General features: G+C 40.0%; 1 protein-coding gene across 6 annotated transcripts in view; it reads left to right on the top strand.

Moving 5' to 3' along the window:
• Window positions 1-20,049, top strand: part of dachd (dachshund d) — a 135,177-nt gene that overhangs the window by 55,847 nt on the left and 59,281 nt on the right. For all 6 annotated transcript variants that reach the window (XM_032568073.1, XM_032568072.1, XM_032568071.1 and 3 more), the window contains exon 2: window positions 16,011-16,126. In XM_032568073.1, coding sequence (XP_032423964.1) covers window positions 16,011-16,126 — 116 coding nt within the window. The remainder of the gene's footprint in view (window positions 1-16,010; window positions 16,127-20,049) is intronic.

Genomic DNA, 20,049 nt, shown 5'->3' with positions numbered 1-20,049 from the left:
GAGAGTGAAGATATTAAGCGTTAGCAGCTTCTGCACGCCCCTCCTTCACTCTTTTGTTCACCCCTTCCTTCTCCCCCTCTCCTCCTGTACGCATCTATCTCCCTTGGAAGTAGAAGGTGTCTCATTCCATTTCTTCATGCGCACGTTACCTGACCGCCGCGTTCGGCGCAGAGCCCGACAAAGAGAGTTGCGTCGGTTAATTTGTCAGCGACCACTCGTGATTGATTTCTTCATCTAGGCCTCAACAAATGTTTGGACTGTGATGAGTCCCCTGAACCATAATTTAGTCTCATCGCAAATTAAACTCACCCCTCTAATCACACGTGCGGACATAATCACGTGTATATGACTGGGCTGATTAAAAAAAAATATAAACTTGCCTTCACTTTAAAATAATTTTTTAGCAATTTTGCAAATTTTGAAAATGTTCTTGAGTTTGGAGCTAATTTATTGGAGCATGTTTATATCAAAAGGTGTTGTCCCGGGATACATTAGTCATAAAACCTGGTAAATCCAGTAGAAGGCATAGTAATTATGCCATGGGAACCAAAGAGATGGAGAGGAAGATTGCCATTGCTATGGCAATCTGGAGCAATCTTCAGGGAAACAACATCATGCTTTTGACTTGGACTTGGCCATAGAAATTATTTCAGACAAAAATGTAAAACATGATTCAACTGACCCTACATTCATCTCCTGACCTGTTTGGGGTGTCCCCCACCTTTCACCCAATGCCCACTGGAGACACCAGCCTTCCATGACCCTTCAATGGATAAGTGATACTGAAAGTGGATAGATAAACACATGACTTGACTATTTCAGTTGATGTGAGGAATATTTCCAAATATGTCTCTCTCGTAAGCAAAATAACCTTTTCCCGTGATAAATGGGCTCGCACAATAACTACAGCAATAAAATATATTTAAAAATAATATTTTTGTAGTCTTTGTTTAATGTTTGTTGATGGTAATCCACATTAAAACCAAACGACACATTTGTTGAGAGCTAGACAATTCAGGGGCTTGTTGTGGCAGCAAAATATTTTCTATTGGTAAAATACAATGTTTTTTTTGACATATTTTATTTTTGGTATGAATAGACATCACTTACACCAAACATGCCTGAACAAGGATGTGGCATCAGGGTAGAAAAATGACTACCTTTTAACAAAATTAAACATTCAGCAAGGCAGTCCTTGCTATGGAAGAAATAAAACGTTGGACTCCCTCAAAGGTGACTACAGTTTTTAAGGCTGTAGTATTTTTTTAACTGAGAAAATTCTTAGAATTCTGTTTGCAATTGTTATTCCCTTCGTTTTTAAAGCTTGCCCCACAAGTAGTTACCTATCCGCTCTCCCCACCCTGAGGATCAAATATACACACTCTGTTGGCCTTCAGCTCAAAGTCGGGAAGTTGCAACTGAAATTTGATTTAAATAAAACAAGACCTGATTTAAAACTGTCACCGGCTCAGTGACAAATGCACCGACATCTGCCGTGTTCACGCAACGGAAGCTTTTTGCAAATTAAAAGAGTTCGAAAACGAGCAACTGCCTTTTCTTTTTTCCTTTCTCTTAGCCCCTGCTTTCCTCTAAAGAGCCGCGTCTCCCACATCCTGCCTGTGATCTCTCCATTAGAACGTGACAAAACATTTGGTCTCGCCAGAAATAATGGCCTGTAACATCCTCTAAAGTGATTCACAGTTTATTTGCAAGTCCATCGGCGTGTTGAACAAGGGGGCTTATAGGCGCATCACACATATGGATAATTCTAAGCAGATGCATCTGGCGTGGCTGCCGCGGCGTGATTACTTTCCACAGCATTTGTGAGCGTGTAAACCATCGGCGACACGGATGAAATATAGCCTAGGTTCACAGGGAGTGCACAGAGAAGAAATGTACCCCATCTGTAATACACTGTGTAGACTAATATCAGCTCCTTTTCTCTGATATTGCAGTGAGATATCGATCTGGTAAAATTGTCCCATATTGGAGCTGTCTGTTGTGATATTCATCATGCTGTCACCTCTCCCCAGCACCTACGCGTTATTAGAAACCCGGGTTTGAAGAGGTTGAAGGGTTTTAGTCTCCGAGATGTAGCAAACAATTCATCATGAGAGAGAGAGAGAGGCAGAGGGAGAGGCAGAGAAAAGAATTCAGGTGAGCTGATGCTTGGCCAAGATTTATGTCTCGTCAAGCCATTACATTAAGAATTATACCATCAAGCTGCAAGCACACCCGGCAGCTTCCCCGGTATCTGCTGAGTGGGCCTGTTTGCTCGCCTGCCAGGCTTAAATGGAGTTTTAGCTTTTAAGAGAAACGCAAAGTCTCGGAGAACGCCTCGTCTCATCCGAACAGAGTTATTTGCGAAACGCCTAGCGGCTTGTCGGGAGCGATTGTCGTGTTTGCTCTCCGTGCCAGTCACCGACGTGACACTTAAAGCTTGTAGCTGCCACCTGCAGTCTGGCCCCCGCTTCAGGGGCGGGGACTCGTGTTTGAGTCCTTGTTATTTCCTCTCTCGGAGATGCTTCCGGAAGGATCACAGGGACGCACGCAGACGGAATCCGATTCTTCCGCGTCTCGTTGAGGCGTCGGGCTTTGATTTGTCTTTAACTCAGTACAAATGCCCGTCTGGGAACGGCGCGCAGGCTGGGGGCTCCCTCTGAACTCATTTCTCTTGCTCCCTCTCTTTCTGTGAAGTGTGCGCGCTCACACGTCAGACTCTGTCCGGTTTGTCTCGATGTTGTTGGGGGGCGAAAAAAATAAAAAGACATTTGAAAGCACAGCTGGCCAAATTGATCGAGGGGTGGGGGGTTTGGAGAGAGAACGTGGGGGGCATGGGCGGTTGCATAAACAGGGTGGCTTGTATCTAAATATGCAAACACTGTCCCAGCGGTCGGCACTCGGGGGGAACCGACACTTGCTTCTGCTGGGGAATCGGCAAGGAACAGGCCCGAGCCCCTAACCTTTCCGTGTACACAGAAGAGAGAGATGGAGGACGGGAACATTTTCCCTGATTGTGTAAACATTTCTTTTCCTCTCTAGATAATTTTGGACTTCTCAAAGTATTTACATTCAATTAATTATTGAAAAAAGGAAAACCCCTGAAAATGAATAAACAGTAGATAATTTTTGTTTAATGTTTCACACAGGATTCCAATCCTCAGTGCAATTAATGCTAATCACCGCATTCTTCCTGTTTTGCTTGAACTTGGAGTCTGTTTGTGAACTGTGTGTTTTTTTTCTCTGTCTCTCCTCCCTCTTTTTCTTGCACTATCTTCTCTCTCTTTTCCTCTGCACGTTCTTCCTCCTCCATGTCTGCTGTTAGTCACTGTGTCTCCTTGTCTTATCATTATATCATCCTCTCTTTCTGTCTTTTGTGTCCATTTAGACCTGAAACTAATCACATCCAGCGTTCTGGTGGTGCAATTCTAAAACTTAATAATAGTGAAGAGAAATAAATATGCTATTAAAAAGTAATAAAAAAGTATTTAATGGATGACCTCCAGTAACAGTCTGTAACTGGATATTGCAGAGGATCTGATTAAGCCTCTGACTGAAGAAACTCACAAAAAAAGGCAGCACCATGCCGTGAGAACTACAGCTGCACAATATCACAAATGGTTCATCATTGCAATGTCAATGTGTATGCAGTAATCATATATCAAAGGATTGTATAGAGTGCAATTATTGGTGGCTGGTGTATTCCTAGTTTCATGAATTAGAAGTTTAAGTGCTAATGAAATATTTACAAAGTTGGACAGAGTCACACAGCAGCAGATGATCACACCAAACACAAATGACACCAAATGCTAAAGGTCACAGAATGTTGGAAACACAGGTGAGAAAGAGAGGAAAACGAAAAATAGACTCATATCACTACTGATATTCTATTATTTACCTATTTTATCGCCATTGCAAGACTTCTTAATGCTCCATACAGCAGGTACGGGGAAGCTGCTCACTGTTAATGGGAAGATGGGTGAAGCTAAATACAAAGCAATAGTGGAAGAAAAGCTGCTACAGGCTGCAACAGATTTGAGACTGGGGCGTAGGTCCACAATCGACATTCTATTGGATCGGATTTGGAGTGGAATAAAATTTGACTCATCACATGTTCATCATTTCATGCTAGCCTATTTGGATTACAGCATATTCATGTGTTTGAATGTCCTACTCAAAGCTAATTCAATTGAGAATCGAAATGATTTGAAAGATGGTGTTTGCGGATGATCTCGATCTGATCTAATTGAGGTGTATCTATCTTTCTTTTATAAAAAGTATAATTTACTGCTGAAATGAATTCTGAGGACAAGTGGTTATACTGAATTTTTACTATATTTAAGGTTTCAGAGTAAACAGGGCTGAAAACAAATAATTTCTTATGCTTTTATGCGTTACCGAAAGAAAACCATGTATTTATTCTCTACTTTGTCCTGGTTAATCATCGAAATCCCATTAAAATACACTGAAGTTTTCGGTTGGAATGTGACAAATAAGGAAAGAGGTATAGTTTTTTAAGCACCTGTGGAGAAATGAAGGGAGAGGCATTGAGACAACTAGTGGTTCAAGCATATTTGAGGTACTTACCGTTTGTAGAGTACAGTATAATAATTGCTTATCGGTTTTTGATTCCAGAGTCATTTAGAGTCAATCGAAAGCATAATTTTCCAAGCTATTGTTCTTTGGGGTTTGTTAATTGTCGCCCCGCTGGCAGAATTAAAAGCAAATTAAAAGCCTTAACTGTTGACTCCATCTGAAGTCACTCTCTACAACAATTTCTCAAAACAATAGGGAGGATTAATGAAAACTGCAGCTTGATTTCTGTTCTCCAAAGCTTTTGCGATGGGGGGAACCAATTAACTACCCTTCAGGATGACTTTCACTCCTAACTGCCGGTCTGTTCCACTGCCAGAAAGCGGGATTAATTCTCAATTAATCCCTCCACCAGAACAACTCTGCCTTTGTCTGCTGGGGAGGACATGAGCGCACAACACGGAGGTTGCCCCCCGAAGCCTGTTTTGCCGGAGGAACCCCACCCCTCCTAAGATTGATACACCCTGTAGACCGGCTCTTCTCAAGCTGAAAATAAGAGCCATTAAAAGGGAATGGTTGACAATGATTTTTGTTTTAGGATTTTGGGCTTTATTAGCCATGCATATTAATGAGTCAATTAATTCCATTCGTCCTCGCGAGTGGTCTGTTTGTTTTTTCGCCTGACCTTTTATCTCAGATGCGTTCACGCACCGCTTGGTTTAAGCACTTATTCCACACTGGGTTTCCCATAGCCTCGTGTCCAAAGAGGGAGTCTTTTTTTTTTATGTGTTTTTACCTCTAAGATTCTCCCCCTTTCTTTTGTTTTCTTCCTGCCCACTGTCACCCAGCCACCCTCTGCCCCCACTTGTCTTTTTTTCTGCCTTCTCCCTCTGTCAGAATGCCTGCTGGAGGTATTCTTCGCTAAATGTGACAGGAAATATGCTATTATAGGATGCAGAATATTTGCCTGATGGGATTTGCAATAGAATTACTACAGTTCTCTTCCATTAGGATCTCTAAAACACCCTCCCCCTTATCCCCCCCATCTGTAATTTATGATTACCCCGGCGAAAAAAGGACATGTTATATACATAAAGACTAAAGTAGCCCCAGTGCACGTTTAGCCCGTCCTGCTTTCAAAGTTAGTTGGGAGGACAGGAGAAATAATTGAAAAGTGCAGCTGGACTGTGTACAATCTTGTAAGGGATGCCTAGGAAATGAGATTAATCAGTGCACAGACATTGTGGGGAAAAGTTTGCAGTGAATGCCTGACAGTTGTGCTCTTTCTCTCATTTCAAATGTTGGCAGGCTAGCAGGCAGCTCCAAGGGAAATGCGCTCCTTTCATACTTGAGTAATTGATGAATTGTATGCAATATGCAAATGAGAATCCATAAATCTTATGAATGACAGCTTAATTTATGTGAGCCTTAATGAATGCAGGATTAGATTTTAATTAAATATCCTCAAAGGCACCCTGACTGGGTAAGTTTTTTAAAGCCTTGTTTTGAAGACTTGTTTCATATGCATCTCAGTTCATGAAAAAAAAAGAGAGATCAGCGCGAGCGTTTAGATGAAATTTTCCCCTCGCAGTTTGAAGATAAGACCCCGCTCTGTTTTTTTTTTTTTGCTAACCAAAGGCTCTCGCAATTAATAAATACTGGCACGAAAATCATATCGACCAATCTCGTTTAGGCTTTCCTGGAACTGTTCATTCTCGTACATTTGATTAAGCGCATTTACTTTAAGCGCTATCTGATTTCTAACATTTGGTACAGTATCTTTTTAATTAAGAGAATCATCCATTAGGCATGGAAAAGTCAACCAATTAGGCTTTCCTCATCAGGCGCCACGATGTAGGAAGGCTGCTTACTCATTATCAGAGTCTGTTGATGTGATACTGAACAATCTGAGACTCTGTAGTTATGGGATGTACAATTATGGAATCAGCGTTTAACATTAATGATGCACGGGAATAATCGGCAGTTTATCGTGCTGTAGATCGCTCCAATATTCTATTTCACACCTGAGAGGCTTCAAACATCTAACAGAATGCGATTACAGGACACAGTTCCTGGTAGGAGGTTTTTATCCAGGGCTCCTACACATTTATCAAGTCCCACTTCCGCTGTTATGCAGAAGTAAATTCCGGTCCCTTTTGTCAAGGTATGAATACACCTTGACATATGTGCTACAAATATATAGCACATATTTTTACACTGGTCAGACTTTCATTTTTGAACCTGCTAAAATCAAATGTTGCAGGATTGGCTGGATGGATGGATGTTGGACAAATAATGGATGGTGAAATAGATGGATGGATAGACGAACGGATCTCAGACAAACATTGGAAGGATGGATGCGTGGATGGATGGATGGATGGAAGCCGATATGCAAAGGATGAATGGATAGATTCTAGACAGGAATAGATTGAAAGATGGATGGAAAAAGTTAGATTGATGGAATGACAAATTGATGAACAAATAGATAAAATATGATATAGAATTTATGGATAATAAAGTACAAAGTCTAAAAATATATATATATTTTTCTATGCTCAGTTTTCTTTTTCCATCTTCATACACATCTGGATGAAGATGTAAAGATCCACACTTTCTCATCGCGCGAATTAACCCTGACCGCCGTCCTTTAGCAAGGCCGACGTGCAGGCGGTGCAGCCGGCTCCTGCGCCCCGTCAGGCATGGCGATGGCGTGACCCAGCATGGCTCTAATCACCGCCGAGGCCAGACAAAGGCACCAGGAAGGCACCCACTCTCTCCTGACTGCTGCTGATCCCAACCCTGCACATTAGTCCACCCAGGGATCAGAGAACAGACAGCAGTTTAAAAGGGGGGTTTTAGTGGCGGATTGATGCTAACTCTCTCCCTCCTTTGATTTCACACCATTTGATCTGTGATATATTGTTCCGCAACAAAGGTTCCCGCTTTGTAGGCGGATGCAGCTGTTGCCTAACTCTAATAAATAAAAGTGTGTTTTTCTTTCCCCCCCCTCCCCGCTGCACTCACCAACTCGCTGTAATCCAGCTATCTAGATCAGATAAGCGGACTGTGGCTACCTGTGCGAGGCAGTGTCTGACAGGTGCGAGGAGGGAAAACTGATTGAGATAATCCAAGAATAGGTTCAATGCAAATACAGATACAAGATCAGGGAAAGGATAGATGGATGCATGAAAAAGATGGATGAGTGAATTCATTCTCATGTATCACACTGTGACTCTGAGATTATGATCGTCACAACGAATAGACTGCCAAGGTCAGCAGGAAATATAAATCATCTTTTTTTCATCCTCTTTTCGAGTGAAGGCAACGAATCCTCTGCTCTTCTTTCCTGATGCCGTTTTGTCAAACTATTGCAAACTGTCGCACAGCTAAGTCAGCCAATAATTACTTTTATAATGAAGTAGGCATTTCTTTTAATAATCCATCAGTTGTTTGGTTTGTAAATCATTAGGAAAAAAGATAAAAAATAAATGTAATTTGTAATTATTGACTGACAATCTGGATAAACAGAACAAAATGAAAACACACATACAGGACATTGAGCAGTAGATAATGTTTTGACATATAACATCTCTCACTCTCGAGCTTATCGGTACATTCATTTCATAGAACTATATTAGGTGAAACATGAAAGTGTGTTGATGGAAACATAATTAGGAGCGTGTTTTTTTTTTTCTTTTCACAAAATATGATTAAGCTTTCACACGACAAACTCCATTTTTAGAAATCTGTAATGGTTGAGCAATATTTCAGTTTTGCTTTGAGCACGCAGCATATAATAGTTTCAGTCAACGGTAATCCTAATGTCCAAAAATAAAAAAGAAAAAGCTCATCTATGGTTTTACAAGGAAGTTAAAGGTCTCATACTTCTGAAATGTGTCTTTTAATAAACACATTTCTAATAAATAATAAAAATTCAGTTTACATTTTACCCATGTCTACCGCATGGTGTCAGACTTTAGGGGACTTGAATGTGTTATATTTTTGCTAGCTGGTCAATGTTATTCTTGCAGCAAAGTTGCATCAGAAAGACCTGACTGAGATTCTAGCTCTACAATTATTTGTTTTGGATGTTAAACAATGTCCGTTTTACAATGTTTTGTTAAGCAATGTTTGTTTCCTTTTATACTGAGTAGTAAAAATGTTCCCCACCATTTTATAGTGGTCAGGGCTTCGTCTGTGGTTTTGTAACACTCATTTCATTTGTACATAGGGTCATTTTGTCTCCTACATTCTTTTTGGACCATAAACAATCCCTTTTGCACCCACAAACTTGACTTTATAGTCAATTTTATATGTTGGTGAAGTGTTTTTCTTAAATATGGACATAAACAATTCTAAAAATGCTCAAATCTTGTTTATGCGGTTTTGTATCTGCAGACATGCAGCCATTTTCATAGAGCATAGGTAAAGTATATACAAAGCTGAAATACACTTGACATAGTATTGGCTGGAGTTTCCAAATCAGCCAATCTTAGGGCTCCATTCATTTTTCTGGTCACTGATTGGCTGTAACCCCAATAGCAGTGATAAGGAAGATGGTGGATGTTAGCTTCTACAGTAGTGCCTACGTTGTTTCCACTGTGCATATTAATGCATAATAAGGCATATTTGGTGTTTGAACTAACAAAATAAGTAGCTATAAACATTTTTAGAAGGTGTCTCAAGTTTTCATCTATTCACAGATGTTTGACCAAAACTGCAAAAACTCACACAGGTGGAGGTTTGAAGTTACCCGAATCAAAGCAGTTGCTGCCAGCCAGCCCAAGAGCTACTTCTTTTATAATTTCAAAATAAGAGTCTCAACCGTTGATTCACTGTGGGAAGCAATTGCTCTTCTGTCCAGGATCCATAATAATAAGTAATAATTACATTTTCACCAGGAAAAGTTGTGTTGATAGAGCTATTTGCTTGTTGTGAGAGACATTTTGGCATTTTTGTATGTCCATCACTGACTATTTTTATTTTCAAAATATCGCAAACATAACAATTAACTAAGAGGGGGAAAAAATCATAATAAATTAATCAAAAGAAATAATAGGAATTGCATAGCCTTCATTAATATATCTCGCATACCTGATTTGCGGCTGATGATGTTGGGAACCAGAGAGCAAAGAGCACATGCTAATCAGATAATAATTAATTGGACATATATGTTATCATAAATTCACATTGGGAAATTTGTATTTATTCATTTTTTCCCCCACCTTGCCATTCTAGTTCAAATCTATTTTTGGATTGAAGCTTGTACATGATTAATTTTACTTGCCAACTCCTTTAATTGTTATTTTTTTCTCTGCTCTTAGAATTAAAGCATTTCATCTCCTCCTTTCAATCAAAGCTCTTATCATACCTGTTGGGATTTAAAATTTGCAGGAAAACACCACAGACATGTTATCCTCATCTTTCAACAAACATAGTTAACCTCTTGGGGGAGATGTGTGCATATTTTTAAACTATTTGATTGGAGCAACAAAAAAAAAGAAGAAGAAACCATCAGCTCAGCATATTCAGGCCCCTGATGGTCTTGGAAGGTGCAAGGAGGGGAGGTGGTGGTGTGGAGGGAGGCATGGGGATATGGTGATGGGGGGTGTAGCTGAAATTCTGCCTGACCTGGCACTTAAAAGGTAAGAAGCTGCTTTGTTTTATCAATAAGACCTTGTTTTCATGGCTGGTCACCACCCCAGCAAACCAATCAATGGGGCATGCTCGGCTATCGCGGCGAGAGAAATGAAAAATAAACCCCAGATAATCCTTCAGTTAAAAGGTTACCCGGGGCGTTAAAAGCTATTTTGTTAATTTATTTACTCTCTGCACCGCAGAGATAAAGAAAAAGGAACAATTAGGGAATTCTAGGTGAGAGATTTTTAAAAGGGCAATGACATTGGGTTAATATTTTATAAGGCCTGATTGGCAGAGACCTAAGGAGGCCCTTTGTTTACCCACGCCCCAGACGAATGATTCACCCGCTTGTTTTGGCCAGCTGGGCGGAAATGGAATAAATATCTCCATCCTTACCTTTTTAGAAACGTCAAACAAAAGACCGAGATAAAAGGTTAATGGCTCAATCATAACCACCGGGAAATAATATTATGCTCTTTCTCTGCAAGCCGGAGCCACAGAGGACATTATCGGGCTGAATTCCTGAAGATATCCCAAGATGGGAAGAGCAGATGATTTTTTTTTTTTTTTTTTCCCCCTCTTTCTTTCTGTGTAACCAAATCCACTAAGGGAGTGTGCTCACTTGGGCTTAACATTACTTTTGTGGTTTCAATTGATTTATAACAGATCATAATCACTGCATTAACGGCGTTCTGGGTAATAAGAGCTCAGTCGCTACTTCCGTCGTCGGGGAAAAGAAGAAAAAAAAAGAACAATAAAAAAAAAAAAAAGACGACCGAAAGTGAGTCATCAGAATCCCACCATGAGATCAGAACTATCCTGATGTCTAATGCGTTATCGCCCTCTCTTGTTATGCCCATCGCATTGTGTCGGCTTCCTGTAAACGGGGGTGAGAACGTGAATTCAATTATTGCGCTTTTATTGCATTGTGGCGCTTGAAATTGGACTCGTGTGGAGTGTATTGTTGGGCCCCGTGTAATCTGATTGCCCGTGCGGGCGTAGTGAGCTGGATAGTATCAGGTTCCAGCCGACTCTGCTGGGTCAACACACGGCCGGGGCCATTAAAGGAAGTCTGGTTCAGGGAAAGTTCACCGCTATTTTCTTTTCACCATAGCAGCAAAACAAGAAAGGCAGAGAATGGATGTGTAACATATTTGTGGCCCCGGCCCAAAGCTGGCGGGGGCCTATTTTGTTTCCTTAATTGAAGCCAGAGATATGAGGGCCCCAAATGTCTTTAGTATAAATATAAATAAAAGATGAAATAAAATTCTTCCGTGACTGATCCCCCGGAATAGAAATATTATTGTCTGAACAAGCCCAAAATGAAATATAGACAGGTTTTTTTTTTTTTTGGTGAAACATTTTAAAACAGGCTAAAAAGATTAGAAAATAAAGCAGCTGATAGGAAAGGAACCAAAATCCCAGTGATAAATCCAGTTGTTCTATCTTTTTCTGCAATAATGGCCTAGTTTGGAGCAGTTTCTGTGCCAGGCTATTTAAGGAGTCAGCATCTGCTGCTTGATAAATAGCCTGGCTGTTTTGTTTTAGGCCAGGTTGAGTTCCTCTCTGGACCCAGCACATTAGCCTGGATGGCTCCCACTGTCCACCATCTCTTCAGGCATTAGCTTGCGTAGCTGTAGTTGTGGTGTTTTTGGACAGTACAGTTAATTGCATGACTTAGGCCTAAAGCAAGGCTGCTGTAATGTTTTTAGCACAATTCACGCATGAATTAGCAGTGTTTTACAGAAAAAAGAAAGAAAAAAACATTAAAGACATTCAAAGAATAACAGTAGCATTTAGGCATTCGTTATAGATAAATAGCTAAAATAAAACAAAAAGTTAACTGATAAAATTATGTGACATCATGGAACTGTAAGGATTTTACTCCAGGTTTATTAGCACCAACAGTTTCTTCACATCTAAGTTGTTTTACTTGTTTTGTTATTTCGATTAAGTTGCTTCCAGAGCTGGGGAGCATAGATGCTAAATGCTCAAGCTTGTTTTGCTTTGCGTCTGAGAACTTTGACAGAATAGCTCACTTGTGAATGAAGCAACTCTGATTTGTATTTAAGCCCATTATAATTCAGCACCTTACAGACTATTAATAAAAATCTATCTTTTCACCAACAGGCAGCCAGTCCAATACTATAAGGACTGGTGTGATCCTGATCTTGGTCAGGACTCTGGCAGCAGCGTTTTAGAAGCACATGCTAGTTTCTCGGTTTTAAAGAGTTAGAAGTGTCCTAATTCTCCTATTTTTAAACGAATGTTGAATTGAACAGAAATTATATTTGGTAAAATCTGTAATCTGGCAAAAAATGTATCCTCTTCCATTCATTTATATTGGAAACACTGATTTTGCCGCTAGAAAGAACTGTGGTCATATGTTGACACATAGATATAAAGTTTAGTGCCATGCCAATGAGTTGATACTGATATTATCTGAACTAATATCAAGCTCAGATATTACCCTGAGCTTGATTGAGCATGTAAATATAGAATAAAATTGACTTCAGCATGGAGCCTTGAAGAACCCCATATGGGATTTTTATTTTTATTTTGTTTATCGGATTTATAATCTAAAGCGAAGCAAACTAGCACCAGTCTCACATCAAAAGTTTGGCACAGCTAAAAAAGGAAAACGTATATAAAAAAGATTTATTCAACTGTCTTGCCTTTTGTTGTGAAAAAATGTTAAGGAACAGAACTTGTACAGAACTGCGAGACTGGAAGATTGAAATATTAAACAAATCAGTGGGTATTATTCTGTCTCCCTTCTTCAACAAATTGTTTGCTATTTCTGCAAATACAGACGCCCACTCAGCCGTAAGGAAAGGAGACAGTGATATTATTCCTGAGAGCCCTTCCTGTTGCTTGGAGGTTCCTCAGTTCAAAGCGCTTCAGTTTCTGTATTGCTTTCATGGCCGGCCAGTGTTATTTGTTTGGAGAGAGTGGTTGAAATGCTATCCCCCTTTAAACACACGGACATATTCTCTGGCAGACTATCTAAACATTAGGTGTACTTAACTGGGGCTTTGTGATGGAGCTTTGACATGATCTAAGGTTGATGTGACATTTCTTTTTGTCCATTTGAGAGCATTTTTTTGCCTTTAGTATTGTTAGTGAAAAAGAGTTTTGCCCCTCCTATACCCTCTATTGAGTTCTTTTATAAATAATTCAGCCAGAGTACAAGTGAAAGTGATGACAGCAAAACTGTCTGCGATTTTGCCCTCTCCTAAGATCAAAGAGGTGCTTCTATAGGAATAGGAATACCGTTTCCAGACCTTCGTAGGGTGAACGAGTGCTCATTTCTCTTTCTCCGCTTCTCCTCCCTTCTGTCTCCTCAGCTGCCCTCCTCCCTTTACTGTCATTCGTTCCCCCTCTTGATACTTCTTTCTGTCTCTTATGTTTCCCCTCCAAAAGGGGACACAGTTGGGTGAAAGTCTGCTTTTAGCCCTAAAACCTCCAGAGCCAGTGTGTATATGAAAGAGTCAGCATATTCAGACAGACAGCGTGAGTGCACTCTATTAGCACTGGTGAGGTAAATAAACCTCACAAGACATGGCTGAATAAATTCAACCACTAAGACTGCTACTAAAGCCACTGCGTCGGTCTTCAGATACCGCCTTTGGGAAATGTAGGGAAATGTACTGTAACACAAACAGCCTCATATATTGTACTGGCTGATAAAGTCTGGAATAACACTTTACAGTTAGATAAGAGGAGTTCATTTTTGTTGGATTGGAAAACCCAGCTTGTATTTTTTATTTATTTTTTTATTTTTTTTGATTGGGGGGGGAGGGTTGTGATTTGAGTTCAACTTTTGGAAGGTCTATAAATAAAAAGAGGGGAGGGTGGAGGAGCAGCAATTCTGACAGACAGACACATCTGCTGGGTCAGTTATTATCAGAGCAGATGTGTTAAATTTTCCAGCAATGGTAACTGGACAGATAAGCCACAAAACATGTAAATAGTTGCATTAGCATGGGACGAGGGGCTGCTGAGGACTCAGCCCATCCTTGTGGTGGCTAAAGGAGACAGCAGATTAACTCAACAGAAACTCTACAATTAAAAATAATAAAAATAAATAAAGAATTAATTTTGCATGCTGGCCCAACTAAAACATGGGCCGTTTGCAATTCTTATGGGCTTAGATAGAAAAACAAAACTAGAAGAATTAGAAATTGTCTATTTTCATCAGTAAGGACAGGATTTTGGTCACTGTTTCGATGTTGACGGTTGTTACTTTTAGGCAAGTGTAGTAAATTAAGTAAAAGCAGATTTATAAATAGTTGCATTAGCTGAAGATGAATTATGGGTTCACCCAGGTTACTGGACTTACGTGGTTCTGTTAATTGTAAAATGAAAGACAAAAAGCCTGGCTAATGCGAGACAAATACCTGTTCATGTGTTGTGGCTGACATTTTCCATTAAAGGAAGATTAAAAATTTTTGCAATAATTTTGCACTAATCAATTTTTATCATTTTGGGACTACAGTTGAGAGCCACAAAACGAAAAAAAAGGCACCTTGGTCGCACTTTGAAGACCCCTGCATTCGATGCGTCATTTCACTTAAAAAAAAAAATCCTAGCCAGGTAAAATTTTTTTTGCAACTGTAGAAGACAAAATGTATAGTTCTGGAATGTAAAAGTTGAAATTCATGTGTTTGCTTCGCTAAATAAAAAGAAAAAAAAAAAACTCTTCTTCTTGTTTGACCACTTTGGCTATTTACAGCATGCTACAGAGATCATATTGTGTTTTAAAGACAGACTCAAGTCATTTAAGATGGAACTTTGTATCTCGCAAAAGCTTGAAATGGACTACTATGCGAAATAATGTATGAAGCCAATATGTCACCTGTGTCAAGTCACCATAATTCATCTTCAGCTGAGATGCACAGCCAGTGCTTCATAAAGAATATGCCTCTACAGGATCTCTGTCCCTCACATGGCCCCATGGCGTGTGTGTGTGTGTGTGTGTGTGTTTTTTTCCTTTACCCTGTAGGCTTTTCTTTGCAACTATAAGCCTGCAAAGTAGGTATTGATTGAAACTCGAAGCTGTATTAATAAGTGAATGAGTAAGATGTGAAGAAAGTCAAGGGTGTATCTGCTTTGAAGGCCTTTTTCTTCTCCACAGCGAGGTGGCACAGTCATTTATCACGGCTGGATCTGTGCCCCTCGTTTGGTGTAATAAAACTCCCCCATCAGAACCGTCCAACAGGTCTGAATCACTCTGTCACACCACCTTCCAGCTAAGGCACGCATTAAATCAAGCAAGCAGAACATTTCCTAAGGCAGCCATTGCCTTTTAATTTCCTGAAGAACCTTAAAATATCATTCATTACCAGAACTACACATATTTGGTTTTTAAAAGTCTCATAAATCAATAGTGGCCTGACTGCAATAATTATAACAAGTTAACATGTAATTTCCAGGCCGAGGGCCGAGCGGCTGGATTTTAGCATATGCAAACGAGGCAATTCAAATAGTGTGGGGATATTAATACGGGGGAACAGGTAACGAGGTGCAGGTTATGAATTATGCATCAAAAAGTGGTTGATCTTCAATAAAGGAAATGAATTCAGCGTGTAATCTAATTAGTTATGGAAGTCTATTATGTTGAGCTGCAGAAAGCAACTGTCCTTGAAAAGAAATTTATTTACAGTACATGTTAGCTCTTTGGAATGGAATTGCATTCTGGTAAGCTGCAAATGTTAACACTAGCCCCCCCATCACCACCACCACCACCGCACCTCTTCTGCCGCCCACAGCGCCCCCCCGCCCCTGCCTCCTCTTCCTCGTCTCACAAGTTGAACTTTTCTCTCCTCTGTCTGCAGCTCCAGACCCGGACGGCCTCCGAAGAGGACCCAGAGCGTGACGTCGCCGGAGAACCCCCACATCATGCCCCACTCGGTGCCTGGACTCATGTCCCCTGGCATGATCCCTCCCACAGGTACGGTCTGGATCTCTGCTGCTCCCGTATGCGGGCCGGTATTATGACTCAGAGTTAAAACACCGCTGTTTCAAAATCAAAACCTATGCCGCTTGAATAAAAACTGAGCACTAAACACCATGTAATTGCTTTTATTTATATTCAAAAACCGGCAGTTATTCTACTCATTCCTGTTTTTGCTGCAAAAAATAACCCAAAATATTGATTATGTGGTGTTAAACTCATAATCAACACACATACGCACTCCTAAGTGCCATTTTAGTGATCATAACCTAACGTTATGAACCTTATATTCAAACTCCATGCAGAAAGACTTCCAGCTGGGATTCAAACCAAGGATCTTCTTACTGCGAGGTGTCGGTGCTAACAACTGGACCACCATGCAGCCTTTCAACATCATATTTGATGCTATTTTTAATTCGATTCATATATCTTTTGCAAAACTTGGCGGGGGGGAAATCACAACATTTTGTAGCTATCAAGTGCTTATTGTGCAGAAAATGACACCTTAAGCGCTATCACTACCAAACAGAGCATACACTGAGTTGATATTAGCTGGGTAATTAGTCAGGATATCTGCTTCGTTTGCTAGTTTGTAGTCAGGTAGTGTTAAAATATCATGATATTCTCGTGGCATCTTCGGTTAAATATAGCACGGTATCACAGTATCCTTCTGTTTACAAGAAGAAAAAAAACAACTCAAAAATATAACAAGATATGATTGATTTCTGTTACCAGAAATAGTTCTAACGTCTCTCATGAGCAAATCTAAGGCGTAGTTGCCTTCTTTCAGCCAGCTGAGTGGCAGTGCACTGCAACATGTGGGCCTCAATCTATGCAGCATAACCAAAAAGAGAGACTCTGGTCACTTTCTCTGTAGTTTAGAAACTTTTTAAAACCTTTTAATGTCTTGATGCTGATTGTCCATATGTAACATTTTATTTTTTTTAATATTTTGGTTTTTATTCACAGACTCAGTATAAAGACGTGCTAAATTTGGTAGTAGTTTCCAAGCAAATGTGCTTGCTACATAAAGAAAAAAAATCTGCTCCACATAGATCGACGCAGTATGAGGAAATTTAATTAGTCAGGTTTTCTGCTTCGATGGTCGTCCTGTAGTGTCCTGCTTGCCACCTCCATAATTCCAACTTTGTTCAAAATAGAGGAAAAAGCATTGGAAGCTCCTTTTCAGCCAGCTGACAAACGGTGTCAGCGGGGAGGCTCCAGCTATTCTGTGCTATATTGCTAAAGCTAGAACACCTAAGCTCATTTCGCTTAAATGACTTTAAATTGTAGGAACAATATTATGGATAATTTTAATGGATTTGAAACCAGAGCTAATTGAAACCCTCACACTGGTAACCAGCATCATATCCAGCTGTATGTTGCTGTTGCTAAGGCTCTTATTCACTCTGTCTGGGTGACTTCTCTTTCTCTTTCTTTTTTTTTATTACACACACACACACATGCGCCCCCACAAACATAGTGCCTCCCTATGAGTGGCCTCCCTGCAGCTTGTCCTCGAAATGGCAACCAGTCCAAAGTGACACATGCACCCAACCACCAGACACCAGCCGCTCACTCGTTTTACCAAAAACAGATCCTCCGCTCAACCCTCCCCTCCGGAAACCAAGAGCAGGAGAATAAATTGGACTGGAGATCTTTTCTCTCAGATTATTCCAGTAGATGTTGCATTTTGCCTTGAGTGCATTCTAATTAGTGCGATTAAATCCACTCCACTGGTATATGTACATAGGCAGTGGTGATGCTAAAGCAAGCCTTATCGCCACAAGAATCAACAACAAGCGTTTGTGCCCTAGCTTTGCCCCGAGGCCAAGTCTTATTGCAACTAATGCTTTTGTTCTATTTGTGGCTGGCTTCGTTTGTGGGCGCTTTGATGTTGGTGGCTCTAAGTGCTCTGATTTGCATATTTTCCTGTCCTTCCTGATATGTCTTTAATGATACTGTGCTGTCCAAGGCAACTTTTGCTGTGCCGTCTTGGTGTTGGTGCACATGCCGTGTTTAGCCAAGTAGAAAACTGTGGCAGATCAAACCACCGGAGCAGAGATTTTATTTATTTCAGATAACCTTTCACTAACAGATTTGCATTCACAATAACAGCTTTGTCGGGAGATACCTTTCCGTTAGTCTACGCCGGTGTGGCGAAAGCGTCTGTAGGGCAAATAATAAGCTGCAGCTAATCCATGTGTTCAAATACAGCAGAGTCTCACAGCCATGGCTGCAGCTTTGAACTTAGAGAGCGGGGTGAGGTGGTCGCACAATGAAAGGCGAACTTAAAGGCCGAAGCAAAAAACATGAGACAGACAGACAGACGGACAGTGATGAGAAAGACGGGTTATTTAGTAGAACATGAAGCAACAAAAGGAGCCTTTTGATATCTTCCCCTTTAGGTCCAGAGGGACTCTGTGATCTTGACATTTAGTCAGGGTATTCAGGGGGCACAGATAAAGTAACTGAGGTTCTTCTCATAACTTCCTTTAAGCTTCCCTGCTGGGGTGTGACAGAATTTTCCCAGCACTTTTTAATCATTTTTAATAATAATAATAAAAAAAGTATTGTTTTTGATGATGCTATGAAAGATAAAGCTCCCAAGAAGTTCCAGGTTTTTAAGATAATTTTTGTCTTTTAAAAAAAAAAAGCTATACATTTAGACAAAAAGCTTCACAGAAAGTGACTGGCAGGTAACATATTCTAAGTTATCATGTTGCGTCTAAATGTTTTCGCTCACGATAATGAGAGTATCGTAAACACAGCTCCGTTTATACTTATTGAAACCTGAAGGTATATGAACAGCTTTAGAGTAGATTTGTCTATCGTTGGAGGAACATAATCTCACTTAGAATCTTTGAGAACAAAACAACCTTTAATATGAGTATATTTATCCAGCATGGGGAAAATCCCTTCATAAAAAATACTGTGGAATCAAAATTGTTGCTTCAGTATTTGCAGTTTCATCTATTCATGGATCTTTCAGTGGAACGTAACGTTTTCCTATCACACCTTGGATAACTAATACCTAGGCGCAAAGCAGCTTGATACCCTATTGGCTGGCATTGGCAAAGCAGGAATCCAAAATGAAACATGGAAGCATGTTTCATTTTCCTTGTCACTCATTGGCTGTATCATGAAGAGCAGGAAAAGGGAATACTGTGGGCAATAGTGCCAATAAATGTGGCTGCTGGTGTAGTCGCATTCTAGTCCTGTGTCACATTTATTTTTTTTCTTTTCGGTGGTTGCATCCACAAATAGAAATGAAATGTAGGTCGAAGCATCGGTGATTGTTCAAACTCACCAATGCTCATTATCTTTCTATAATGATAATTATATATATATATATTACATACAGTATATACGTATATATTATATATATATGTATATATATATATATATATATATATATATTTTTTTTTTTTTTTTTTTTTCAGAAAGATAATGTGCATTATTCAGTCTGGCTCACAGGTAAATGTAATTTCTTCAATGCCAAATAGAAAGAAAGCCAGATCAAAAACCAGTACATACAGTCGGTGTGCTTTTCGAGCTAATCATCATCGACATGCGCCTGAACGTAGCTCAAATAAAGCAAAAGGTTTTACTTTATGACTTGATTCATAAAAGCCATTCAAGTAATAGTGCTTAATTTGCTGCGATTACTCCATGCAAACTGTTTGAAGATAACATTCTCTGAAACGTGGCCAAGCGTCGGACACTTATTCAAATCACACCGGATTAGCATCAACATGTGAGCGGCGGAAATATGTCGTCTCTGCAGTCAACAGGATCTACGAGAGGCGATGTGCAACATATTTTTAACATATGTATCTCTGTCCTTGACACCAGCTCCATTTTCTTTGAATTTCCACTTAAGGAAGCACTTTCGCATGTTTGCAAAACCACACGACTCG

This window comes from Xiphophorus hellerii, chromosome 7, assembly GCF_003331165.1.
Source record: "Xiphophorus hellerii strain 12219 chromosome 7, Xiphophorus_hellerii-4.1, whole genome shotgun sequence".
Taxonomy (NCBI): Eukaryota; Metazoa; Chordata; class Actinopteri; order Cyprinodontiformes; family Poeciliidae; genus Xiphophorus; species Xiphophorus hellerii.
Note: the sequence above shows the minus strand (reverse complement) of the source record. Positions and strands in the feature narration are given on the sequence as shown.